General features: G+C 44.6%; 1 protein-coding gene across 8 annotated transcripts in view; it reads right to left on the reverse strand.

Annotated features, from left to right (window-relative positions):
- Positions 1-912: 912 nt before the first annotated feature.
- Positions 913-13105, reverse strand: part of ppip5k1b (diphosphoinositol pentakisphosphate kinase 1b) — a 37350-nt gene continuing 25157 nt past the window's right edge. For 4 of the 8 annotated variants that reach the window (XM_033967877.2, XM_033967876.2, XM_055222271.1 and 1 more), the window contains 8 exons: positions 12771-12878; positions 11823-11936; positions 11440-11580; positions 11213-11309; positions 9405-9614; positions 3491-3628; positions 3303-3371; positions 913-1837 (listed from right to left, as the gene is read on the reverse strand). In XM_033967877.2, the coding sequence (XP_033823768.1) occupies positions 1761-1837; positions 3303-3371; positions 3491-3628; positions 9405-9614; positions 11213-11309; positions 11440-11580; positions 11823-11936; positions 12771-12878 (954 nt within the window). In that variant the 3' untranslated portion in view covers positions 913-1760. Of the gene's footprint in view, positions 1838-3302; positions 3372-3490; positions 3629-7365; positions 7429-9404; positions 9615-11212; positions 11310-11439; positions 11581-11822; positions 11937-12770; positions 12879-13105 lie in introns of all 8 variants that reach the window. The other 4 variants (XM_033967879.2, XM_055222273.1, XM_055222272.1 and 1 more) reach the window with 2 other exon arrangements.

A 13105-nucleotide genomic window follows, 5' to 3' on the forward strand; every position in this document is an offset into this window, starting at 1 on the left:
GTTTGACTTTTCATTTATTTTGAGACATGTGGCTCCTGCTCTGTCTGCACTCACAAACTGAACAGCTAAAAGGTTTCTTATCCCAATTTCTGTTTTGTGTATTCACCGTTTAGCACCTCACATTTTATATCTTCAAATTTAATGTACAAAAAGTTTGTTAGCAAAAAAAGTCAAAGAAATGAAACAAACTTCATAACTTTAATCATTAAAACAAATCAGTGGTAACACACGTCTCTGAACAGCAGCAGGGTCAGACAGGTGTATACATTCAGCTGTTCAGACTGAATCAAACCTTTAAAACCTTCATTTTAAAGACATTCTGCAAAATTGATTTTTTTTGGCACTTTCTGCCATGTTCTAACTTTGTTCCTTCATCACAATCATGAGAAGGTTTTGTGATGTCATCCAGGCATGTTTGAGTAATCTAGCGATCTTTCCAGACCCTATTCAAACCCTCCTTATGGTTACGAGCCTGTACAAGGCTCCGCCCACAAGCCTACATCGCCCATGCTCCTACATGACAATTCTCCATAAATATACAAAACTGTAGACAGCAACTTGACAAACCTGATGTGATGTGCAGTAGTTTCATTAGTGGGATGCAGCTGATTATGTTGTGATAGCGCTCTGAAGGGGGACTGTCTTAGCACAAAGAGAGCAAAGCGCAAAGGGAGGGGAGAAACAATAAAACAAAACAAAATAAAAAGGTAACATGGTGATTTAAATATGTTCTGTGTTAGCAGTAAATTCCCCATAGAAGTAAAATCCCCCCTCTTTAATACCCCATAGAAGTAAAATACCTCCTCTTTATTTTATTAAAAAATCACTTAACACAAAAATGATACAGACATGAAAATGAGGACTTAATTTCCCAGAATGCATTGGGCTTTGGACTGAGTCTGTTAAGGCCAGTGTTTTTTTTTAGGGTGGATTGGTATTTGTCAGTCCACAGATGTGGATGTGTTAAGGTAGTCTGGTTTTTAAGGCAGTATTTTTCAGTCTTTTCAACATTAAAATTAAAGCTTTATTTACACACATTTTTGTGTAATACAGGACTTTAAGGTGGACTGGTTCATTTTCAGTGGTGTTTCAGTCGCCTCCTTAAATCCTGAAGCTGGAAAATAAAAGCACATTTTGGTTTTGTTTTGGAAACATGAAACAAACCCTGAAAATCTCACAAAAAATATCTTTTTACAATGAATTTATAAAAATATCAAATATAGAAATATGAAGAAGCGTCTGTAAAACACTGTCCTGTAGGGGGCACTCAACACTACATGCCCCTGTGTGAGTCCTGATCCTGGTCCTGATCCTGGTCCTGATCCTGGTCCTGATCCTGGTCCTGATCCTGGTCTAGACCCTGAGAGTCTGAAGTCCCACTGAGACCAGGGCTGTGTCCAAATGTCGGTGGGTAAAGCGGCTAACACTGGCAGCTTTACACTATAACAGTTTATTTAAGAGTGTTTTATTCATTATTAGAATCCAAGAACCACTAACCAGAGCTTCTACCTGCTTCAGTCCAATCAGTAATAGTACTATAGTAGTAGTACTAGTGTAACAGTAGTACTAGTGTAATAGTTGTATCTGTGTTGTGTCCAGTTAAAGGCATGTCGATGTTGACCTGTTGAGTGCACTAATTTTTCACTCACTGGACATTCAGACACAACTACAAATGTGTGACCCCTAAATAGTGCCCCCTGTAAGGGAGAGTGAGAACAATCGGACACAGCCCTGGACTCTGGTCTTTTGATGTTGTGTTGTCATTGGCTGAAGCTGAAGCTGGAGGCCAGGCTTTCATGGACAGGAGAAGAGGGGCCACTGGAGGGAACGCCCCCAACTGAAACAAACAAACTTTAAATTAGCTTCACAGGATTAATCACAACCAAACTGAAATCTAAATTTGAATGGACGCAGTTAGTTTAGTGACATCATTTCCTCCACAAACAAAAGTGTCCCTCAAACTGTAAAGAAAAGAACGACCGTGTCTTCACCCACAGCCTTCAGCTCCAAATGAAGCTCATCGAGGCTAACAGTTACAGCGGCTAATCTAGAGCACAGTTCCATATTTGGCATTCTGACTGTGAGTATCATAGCAACCAAAGAGTCAATCAGGAGTGAGGATGTTGAAGGTAACGCCCCTTTTTGCTCGGACCGTTGGTTTAGCAGGGAGCAGGCGCTTAGCAACGCTGTCAATCAAACCTGTTCCTAAAGCTTGCGGTAGTGACCTCAGGGAAGAGGAGCCTGATTTGTCTGTTATTAATGTTCTTGTCTTGAGTTACAGACACAATAGTGAAATAAAAACCCCAGGATCATGTAGAGCGGGTTAATACAAACATTTTAAGACCAAAATGATGAGCCTGACAGCAGCAGTTACAGAGAGAGGGGCCACAGTTTTTACAAAGTGAACTGGAGTCGATGGAGCCGAAGTGCGACTTCCTGTTTGAAACATGGCAGCTAGCAGGTTAGCCATGTCCAATTACATCAGTGCTTCTCAATTATTTTCTATCATGCCCCCCCTATAAAGAAGAAAAAATTTCGCGCCCCCCCCCCCCCCCGAAAAAATAAAAGAAATGAAAAGATATAATGAAATTTAATTAAATATCAAATAAAAAAATAAACATCAAATGAATAAATTAAAATTAAATAAATATCAAAATAATACATTAAAATTAAATAAATATCAAATTAAAACAAGTAATTTAGCAATTTGGTGTGACACCTTACATGATGCTCAGTGCTCGCTGCTTTAAGTGACATTTACAAAGCGGGATAATTGTTGGCAATATTTGGCACGTTTATGCTGAAAATACTCCAGCGTCTTAGCGTGACTAAGGTGTAATGAGGTGGCGCCTCAACTTATTTGGCTTCATACTGTCCACTGCCAACATTTTCAGACACAGCAGACACCGGTCTGTCCTCGTGTCCCACCGGAGTCACGGTGAAGCCAAGTGCTAAATACGCTTCATCAGACTCCTCCTCGTCTTATTTTTCGGGTGACTTTACCTCCGTCTATCTCCGCCCTGTTAAAATGTTTTCCATAGTGTCTCTTTAGCAAAAGTGTTTCTTGTTCACTGCCCTGTGTCACGACCTGTTCACTCTCTCCTGCTCTTTGCTGCGTACGCGCTGCGTACAGTACTACAGTGTCATACGCGGAGTCATACGCCCCCCCCCCCGGTATCTCACCACTATCACCCACTATTTGAGAACCACTGAATTACATAAACAGTCTATGTTATGTACTAAAGTGCTAAACCTGTAGTTCAGACTGTGAAAAGGGTTAAAGGGTTAAATATACAACTCACAGCTGTGAAGGAACTGCTGGAGATAAGCTTCAGACGAGGCTCGAAGATGAGCTGGAGACTCCATCAGAACTGACAACACAGAGGAGAATTTTAGACCTGGTTTCGACCTGGTTTAGTCCTGGTTTAATTCTTGTTTAGAACCCGAGTCAGTCCAGTCCTGGTCCAGGGTCTCGGTTTTGGTTGCGTACCTGCATTAGTCCGGTTATGATCCTGGTCTTGGGTCTTGCAGACTCGATGCAGAAACTCGTCAACTTGTTTCAAGGACAGAGAGTTGTGTAGTGTCTCCAGAGGAAAGATAGAGGGCACCATGGAGCAGCCTTCAAACCCTGCAAAAAAAGTGTAAGAACTGGGTCAGAACCATGTCAAAACCAGGACCAGAGTTAGACCTGGTCTGGGTTTATCAGAAGTGATTTGAAGAACAGCTGCAGGTAGGGCTGAACCATATTCGACACCTGTTTTGATTTGCGATAACAATATAATTTATACTTTGCACTTTCAACAATTAGGTCACGTTCCACCATAAACATGTATGTCTATGGTGGAATGTTTAGCAGTTACCATGGAGACACAATGCAAACACTGCCAAAAAAGTTTTAAGATCGTCTGAAAATTCAAATTCCAAACTGATTTAAGGAGCACATTTTCAGGAGTCTGCGACCAACCTGAGTGTTCATGGTTCTGTTTAGGAGTTTGATTTTACACAAAAAGGTGAAAAACTGTTAGCTAATGCAAATGCTAATGGTGACTGTAATGTTATTTGAGGGACTTGTTTAACAGCACAAATCAGCTCACCTGTTGTAGCTCAGATAAATCAGGTCTTTATAGTCAGATTGTGTTAAAAAAAAAACTCAGATTAAAGTCTATCTTGAGTAACAAAGCCTCACACAGAGCAGTGCGTCACATTAGTGTCAAACCCCTGAGAATGTTGATTACGTATCAATAGTGATATTTCAATGTATTTTTTTGTCACAATAAGTTGAGTTAAGTTCAAACTAGAAATGCACATAATTCTTGTACGAGTCAAACTGGGTTAAAACAAAAACTTAACAGAGACAATACAAGGCACGTCTGAAGTAGAACTTCAGGAAAATCATGAAGTGGCTCTGGCTGAGGACTTAAACCTCTTTTATGCCCGTTTTGACAGGAATAACACCGACCCTGTCCTGTCTCCTCTCCCCGTGACTGACCCTGCTCCAGCCCTGAGCACTCATGAGGTGAGACGTGTGTTCCGCAGCATCAACACCAGGAAGGCAGCCGGGCCAGATGGAGCACTGGGCCGGGTGCTAAAAGACTGTGCTGCAGAGCTGGCGGACGTCTTCACCTCTATATACAACACCTCACTGTCCTGTTCACTGGTTCCAGCTTGTTTCAAAGCAGCAACCATTGTCCCCATCCCAAAACAGTTAAACGTCACGTCTGAACGATTACAGACCTGTGGCACTCACTCCCATTCCCACCAAATGCCTGGAGAGACTGGTCATAAAACACATCAAAGCCGCTTTGCCACCATTCCTGGATCCATACCAGTTTGCATACAGAGAGAACCGGTCAACTCAGGACGCCATAGCCATGGTGCTGCACACACTACTGGAGCACCTGGAGCACAAGAACACCTACGCTCGGCTCCTCTTTGTAGACTACAGTTTGGGTTTTAACACCATCCGGCCATATAAACTTCGGTCCAAACTCCACCAACTGGGACTCAACTCCTCTCTGTGCAACTGGACTGTGGATTTTCTGACTAATCGTACACAGAGTGTCAGAGTGGGCAAGAACACCTCCCCCACCCTTGTTGTCAACACCGGGGCCCCTCAAGGGTGTGTTCTGAGCCCTCTGCTATACACTCTCTTCACCCATGACTGTCTTTCCTCCTCTGCGTCCAAACTCATCGTTAAGTTCGCTGATGACACCACAGTGCTCGGCCTCATATCCAACAATGATGAGGTTAACTACAGGAGGGAGGTGCAACACCTAGAGTCATGGTGCCACCACAATAACTTGCTTTTAAACACCAAAAAGACCAAGGAGATTGTTGTGGATTTCCGCAGAAAAAGTCACAACAACCACCTACCTCTCCTCATTGGCACCGAGGCGGTGGAGAGGGTGAGCAGTTTTAAATTCCTGGGGGTAACCGTGACTGAGGACCTGTCCTGGGGCGATCACATCACCTCAGCCGTACGGAAGGCCCAACAGCGCCTTTACTACCTGAGGAGTGCCCACATTCCCAGACCTCTGATGTTGAACTTTTATAACTGTGCCACCAGTAGCGTTCTGACGTATGGACTTTTAGTGTGGTTCTCCAGCTGCACTAAGGCTGACCAGCAGGCACTCCAGCAGGTGGTGAAAGCAGCCGGCAGAATCATTGGAACGACTCTGCCAGAAATCAGCACCATCTACTCCACTCGCTGTCTGAGAAGAGTGCACAACATCCTGCGGGACCAACATCACCCTGTGCACCATCTTTTTCACCTGCTGCCCTCAGGGAGAAGGTACAGGTCCATACGGGCCAGAACATCCAGACTGGCCAACAGTCTGTATCCACAGGCTGTGAGGCTCCTGAACTCTGCCCCTCTCCCCTCTCGGCCCCTCTCTGCCCCCCTCTCACGGACAAAAATCACATCCAACTCTTAATAACACTGAACTGGTTGCATTGTTGCATTTTGTCATTATTCTCAAGTCCCTGTCTGTATGTCCCTGTTTTTATGCACCTTACTTGACACCATCATGCTGCTACAAGAACTGTCTCATGTTGTACTGAAGCCACACTGGGTCAATGTTTACACTTGGGTTTAAGGGGTATTTATTATTTATGGGTTTGCACTTTATGGGATGTTCCAAACACAATTTCGTTGTTCTTTTGTGACAATGACAAATAAACTGAACTGAACTGAACTGAACTACATTTTGTCTGTTTGACAGTCCTGGTTTATTTCTGGTTTAGTCCTGGTTTAAACACTAAAACTTCAGTAAAATCATGAAACGATATGACTATGACAATATCTCATCTAAAATGGAGGACTTTGTGACGGTGCAATATTTTTATTTTCATGTGATATCAATATTTTTACGAAAGATTGAGCAACAACTGCTGGGCCTGAACAGCCGCAAGGTCTGGACAGCCTCAGGGCTCAGCTGAACCACAGACTGTATAAAGAAGTGGATTAAGCGTTTGGTTCCAGTTAAATGAAGCTCATCAAAGCTAGCAGTTATAGGGACCAGTTATAGGGACCAATGACCAAGTTTGATATTTGGAATTCCAAGTGCGAGCATCATAGCAACCAAAGAGCCAATCTGGAGTGAGGCTGTTGAAGGTAACGCCCCTTCCTATCTGCAACGCTGGTTTTAGTGGAAAGCAAAAGACGAAGTTCAAATCTGTCAACTGGACAATTCGCTGTAAGAGTGAAGACATTTCGCTGCTCACCCAAGCCACTTCTTCAGTTCAGAAGGAAAGCGGATTTATATATATGTATATATATATATATATATATATATATATATATATATATATATATATATATATATATAAATATATGACAGCAGCAGTTACAGAGAGAGGGGCCACAGTCTCAGTGGAGATGAATTGCCCCCATGCTCACTTCCTGTTTGGAATGTTAGGTTAACTATATCCTTTTATACAGGCTGAACAGAGGAGCAGGGACACTTTTCTTTCTCTGAAGTCAGGACCACGGGCAAACATGCATTTAGACATTTCAAAGGTTAGTCCTGGTTTAGTCCTGGTTTATACCTGGTTTAAGACACTAAATTAACCAGACCAAACAAACACAAAGTTACCTTAGGTTAGTTTTAATCCTGCTTTAATCCCACCATTGTAGGGTGCAGGACTAATGTTCTGGTTTAGTCCTGGTTTAGTCCTAGTTTAGACCCTCTTTAGACTTAGTTTAGTCCAGTTTTCGTCCTGGTTTAGACCTGGTTTTAGTTGGATTCTCACCATCAGGTGCACGGCTAATATCTTGTTTTAGTCCTGATTTTAGTCCTGGTTTAGTCTTGCTTTTAGTCTTGCTTTTAGTCTTGGATTTGGTCTTGGTTTTAGTCGGGTTCTCACCGTTAGTCGGGTGCAGGGCCAGAGTCACAGAAAATCTCTTTTTCGGCGACAAAGACAGAAAGTCTGAAGGAGAAGAAGAAGAAGAGGGACAGAGCAGGTTTAGAGGCGCCATGTCAATCCCCAGAGTCACTACCAGATCTGCGTCACTCATGCTAACATTAACCTGACTGTATTACTACAGAAACAGTTATGTGTTCTCTTTCAGCTCGAGGTTTAGAAGGGAGTTTGATAAGGTACATTTTTGCGATGCAGATGTTAGACTTGTCCTAATAACACATTTCGAAGTCAGATATATCGCTGATGAAAATATAGACAATAAATGCTAATATTTAATGGCCTTATGCCACTGACACGGTCACTCTAAAGGATTTGCCATGAAACTTTTCCATATGTGCAGTATATTTAATGCGCATGAGCTGCATTAAATAAATGAAACTTTCAATTATTCAAAGCTCAAATCTGATTATAGTGACAAAAAACAAAACAAAAATACATTTCCCTACTAACGCAAAGAAAAAGCGCCCACGATAAAGATTAACCCCAAAAATAATTGTTCCATCTCTTTGTCTTTGTGTTGCTGTAGTGACCATTGTTTGTGCAGATGCTTCTGAGCATGTGCAGAACAGACTCGGCTCTGACTCAAATTGGATAATGACAGACGCCCCTGCAGGACAGAGATGGAAGTGTAGTGAGACATGAGACATGACATGAGACATGAGACCTAATGTGTCCTACACAGGGACACAGAGACACAGAAACAGACAAGAGGAGCGATGAGATGCTGAAGAGACATGATGTTAGTAATGTAGAACCAGGACTAAACCAGGACTAAAACAGGACTAAACCAGGACTAAACCAGGACTAAACCAGGACTAAACCAGGACTAAACCAGGACTAAACCAGGACTAAACCAGGACTAAACCAGGACTAAACCAGGACTGAAATCACAAAGCATCAGAACAGAGAACTAAAATCCTCCGCCTGGAAGCCAAAGAGATTTTAGAACTGGGTCAGATCTGTGACTGGAGTTACAGAGACATTCACATCAGAGAAAGCTAGTGTTAGCTCTGGTCGGTGTGAGCGGACTTTATCTGATTGCAGACAGACCTGTAGGTATGCAGACAGACCTGGGAATACGCAGACAGACCTGGGAGTATATACACAGACCTGAGAGTATGCAGACAAACCTGGGAGTACACACATGGACTTGGAGGTACGCACACAGACCTGGGAGTAGGCAGACAGATGCAGACAGACATAGACAGACCTGGAGGTATGCAGAAAGATGTAGACAAATGCAGACAGACCTGGAGGTATGCAAACATACCTGGGAGTACACACACACAGACCTGGGAGTATGCACACAGAGCTGGGAGTATGCACACAGAGCTGGGAGTACGCACACAGACCTGGAGGTACGCAGACAGACCCGGGAGTATGCAAACAGATCTGGAGGTACACAGATAGTCTTGGGAATATGCACACAGACACATGCAGACAGATCTGGGAGTACCCAGACAGACCTGAGAGTACACAGACAGGCCTGAAGGTAAGAAGAAAAACCTGGCAGTACACACACAGACCTGGGAGTATGCACACAGATATGTAGGCAGATACAGACAGATCTGGGTGTACGCAGACAGACGCAGACAGATTTGGTAGTACGCACACAGACCTGGGAATATGCACACAAATAGACCTGGAGCTACGCAGACAGCCACAGACAGACTAGGGAGTACGCAGACAGACTAGGGAGTACACAGACAGACTAGGGAGTACGCAGACAGACTAGGGAGTACGCAGACAGACTAGGGAGTACACAGACAGACTTGGGAGTACACAGACAGACCTGGAGGTACGCAGACAGACCTGGAGGTACGCAGACAGACCTGGAGGTACGCAGACAGACTTGGGAGCCCTGATTCAATCCTGGTTTAATCCTGGTTCAGTCCTGTTTCAGTTCTGGTTCAGTCCTGGTTCAGTCCTGGTTTAACCCTGGTTTAGACCAGGTTTAGTCCTGGTCTGGTGTTAGTACCTACCAAAAACGTTGGAGGGCAGACTTCCAGGAGACAGCGGGGGCTTTCGGAGCAGAGGCTCAGGTTTAGTCCTGGTCTGGTCCTGGTTTAGTCCGGGTTTAGACCTGGTTTGGTCCAGGTTTAGTCCGGGTTTGGGGTTTTTGCGGTGGTGCGCGCGGATGTACTCTCGCAGGTTGGGGGCGCTACAGGAGAACAGGCCCGAGCACATGGAGCCTACACACACACAGTTAGTACAGCGTCCCCCGCAGGAGTAGAGAGGAACTGCACCTGTGCCAGATGCCCTCCAAAACTCCCCCTATGTGTCAGATGCCCTCCCAGACTTCCCCTGTGCGTGTCAGATGTCCTCCCATGCTCCTCTATCCCCGTGTGTCAGATATCCTCCCGTCCCCCTGTATCCTTGTAGCATAAGACTGAGATGGGTGCAGGTCAAATGTCTCTAATTAATCTGCAGATGCTGTGGTGTGTCACATGCCCTCCCACTGATAGAAATGATCAGCGGAAAAAAACCCATTTGTAGTTCCTCTCTCTTCCTGTGGGAGACACTCTGTTCACACTAAACACATCAGTGGGTAAGAAATAGGAGCTACGAGTTAGGAGACGAGTGAGGAGATTCAGAGGAGCAGACAGGTGCAGACAGAAGCAGACAGGTGCAGCTGTTATGGAGGTTATAAACAGTGAAGAATGACAAACAGTCCGTGACCCCTGACCCTGTGACCCTGTGACTTCTGATACCCTAATCCTTTCAGGTGCTTTGACCATAGACTAAAAAAAATGAAAAAAATCTAAAAGAAGATTAATCAATATGAGGGAAAAATGTAAGTCAGCAAAATTCTGTCCTGGTTTAGACCTGGTTTAGACCTGGTTTAGACCTGGTTTAGACCTGGTTTAGTCCTGGTTTAGTCCTGGTTTAGTCCTGGTTTAGTCCTGGTTTAGGCCTGGTTTAGGCCTGGTTTAGGCCTGGTTTAGTCCTGGTTTAGTCCTGGTTTAGACCTGATCTAAACCAGGTCTAAACTAGGTCTAAACCAATTTGCTGATTAGTGTCATTGAAAAATTTAAAATTTGGCACAGGTCGTCCCCGTCAAAAAGTCCAGGGGCTAATGTTGTATTTCGCCTGATGTTGCCATGGCGAAGTGTGAAAACACTATCGTATGCCATGTAAGTGCATCAGTGCTTCTGTTTTTTTAAATGTACAGCCCCCAGCTGCAATAACAGAGACACGTAATGCTTAGCGCCATCCTGAGGGCATGCTGGGTCAACAGAGTGTGAAGCGCGACCAGCGACGGCCGTTCAATGCTGCTTGTGGCTTTAATTTACACCATGGTTGCTAACGGGAGTTATCTCTACGCATATAGAGATATCTGCTGCCCGTGTCCAACCTGGAAGTGAACCCTCCCCAAACATGCAGAAATAGTAAGTGAGGCAGGATTGTTTGTAAAGTCATATACTTATGTTAAATATGTTTGAAAGAGCCTAATCTGAACAGCTGAAAGGTCTTTACAGAGAATTGAGCCACACTGACACATCCAGACTCTACACTCTTTACTCCAGATAGCCTTCCTGACACAGCCTATCTTCTGACACTACACATGTGCACTTTAGACCAGATTCCCTCCCTCACACAGCGTGTTGCCTGACTCCACACGTGTGCAGTGACTTTAGACCAGATGCCCTCCCTGATACAGCCTGTCCTCTCTTCTGGGGCTCAGGGGAAAGCGTGATGGAGGGATGGAGAGATGGAAGACAGAACAGATGGGGTAATGGAGGGATGGAGAGGTGGGTGATAGAGAGAGAGGAGAAGGAAAAGCACTGACCCAGTCCTGGGTTTGGTTTGAACTCGGGCGACTGACGAGATCCAGATGAGAAGAGTCTTAGAGGTCCTCCCTTAGACTGAGCACACTCAGACAGGACCTGAAAAAGACCTGTTTTAGACCTGGTTGAGTCCTGGTTTAGTCAAGGTTTAGACCTGGTTTAGTCCTGCTTTAATCCTGGTTTGCACCTGCTTTACACCTGGTTTAGTCGTGGTTTAGTCCTGGTTTACCTCCATAGATCCAGTCTTGCGGTTGCGGACCATGGGAGAGCGACGCTGGATGCTGATTGGCTCAGACATAAGAAGGGCCTGGTCGGGTTGGTCCTGGCTCAAATCCTCCAGACTCCCCTGGTCCGGGCGCTTGTCTTTGTTCTGAAGTACACACACACATGAATCAATAAGATACCCTCCCGTCCTTCTGTTTGTCTGATGCCCTCCGATCCTCCTGTGCATCAGATACCCGACTGTCCCCTGTGTGTCAGATGCCCTCCCGTCCTCCTGCTCTGAGTCATATGCTCTCCTGTCCTCCTCCTCTGAGTCAGATGCCCCTTGTAAGATGCAGTGTGTAGGATGCAGGGTTAGGGTGTAGGAGATATACTGTGGGCTGCGTGTACCTCAGAGGAGGCAGGTCTGAAGCCGAACCCCTGGGGGGCGCTCTCGCTCTCACAGCCTCTGACTCCAGGACTGAAGTGCAGCTCCACATGGAAACGCTCCTCAGACGACGGGTCCTGTAAGAACACACAAAATAAAAGACTACTCCTCAACCAAACACACACAGAAAAAAATATAATAAATAATAAAATAAAAGACACACAAGCACGCACACACATACACACCCAGGCACACACACAGTATATCATATAAAGGACGCACACGCAGATGGCTCCTCTTGACGTGGAGGGGCAGGGGCTCTACTCTGAGCTCCTCCCTGGTGACTGAGCTCCTCACCCTATCTCTAAGGAAGCGTCCATCTACCCTGCGGAGGAAACTCATTTCGACCTCTTATATCCACCATCCTCTACTTTCGGTCATTACCCAAAACTCATGATCAAAGGTGAGGGTAGTACCAGAGATCTAAACCAGGACTAAACCAGGACTAAACCATGACTGAACCAGGACCATAGGTGACGGTAGGGATGTAGATTGACTGGTAAATCAAGAGCTCTGCCTTTGAACTTAACTCCTTCTTCACCAAAACAGTCCGATACGGCATCTACATCACTGCAGATGCTGCACAAATCCAAATGTCAATCTCACACTCCATCCTTCCCTCACTCGTGAACAAGACCCCGTGATACTTGAACTCCTCCACCTGAGACCTGGTACCAAATACTAATGAAATGTATGTAAACTTCTGACTTTGACGAAGTAATGAAAAATTGTGTAACAAATCCTTTTCTCATTATTCTGGCATTTAGCAAATAGAAATAATATTGGTAATCCTAATTGACCTAAAACAGGAAACGTTTAATCTGATTTCAGGTCAATGAGAAAAAAGCATCTGTATCTTTTATCGTATAAACTTTTGGTTTACACTGTCTATTTACATTTGCATATGTTACCTTGTTATTGTCCTCGTACAGCATGATCACGATCTGGGTCATGTAATTGAGCTCAGGCACCGCACTCAGATATTCCATGGCCTGTTTCCACTGCGCATCCTGCTCCTCCTGGTGGACACACGCCGCGTTATACACATTTGGATAGAGATTACTGAGCACTGATACTTTGCAGTTGATGTCATCAACATTCCTTGGGGGTGATGCTAACATAAGGCACTGCTCTGTCTGAAGCTCTATTAGACTTTAATCTGAGCTTTATTTCAACAGAATCTGATCATAAAGAACTCAAGTAGGTGAGTTGATTTGTGCTGTTAAACAAGTCCCTCTCAAATAAC

Source organism: Periophthalmus magnuspinnatus, chromosome 6 (assembly GCF_009829125.3).
Source record: "Periophthalmus magnuspinnatus isolate fPerMag1 chromosome 6, fPerMag1.2.pri, whole genome shotgun sequence".
NCBI lineage: Eukaryota > Metazoa > Chordata > Actinopteri > Gobiiformes > Gobiidae > Periophthalmus > Periophthalmus magnuspinnatus.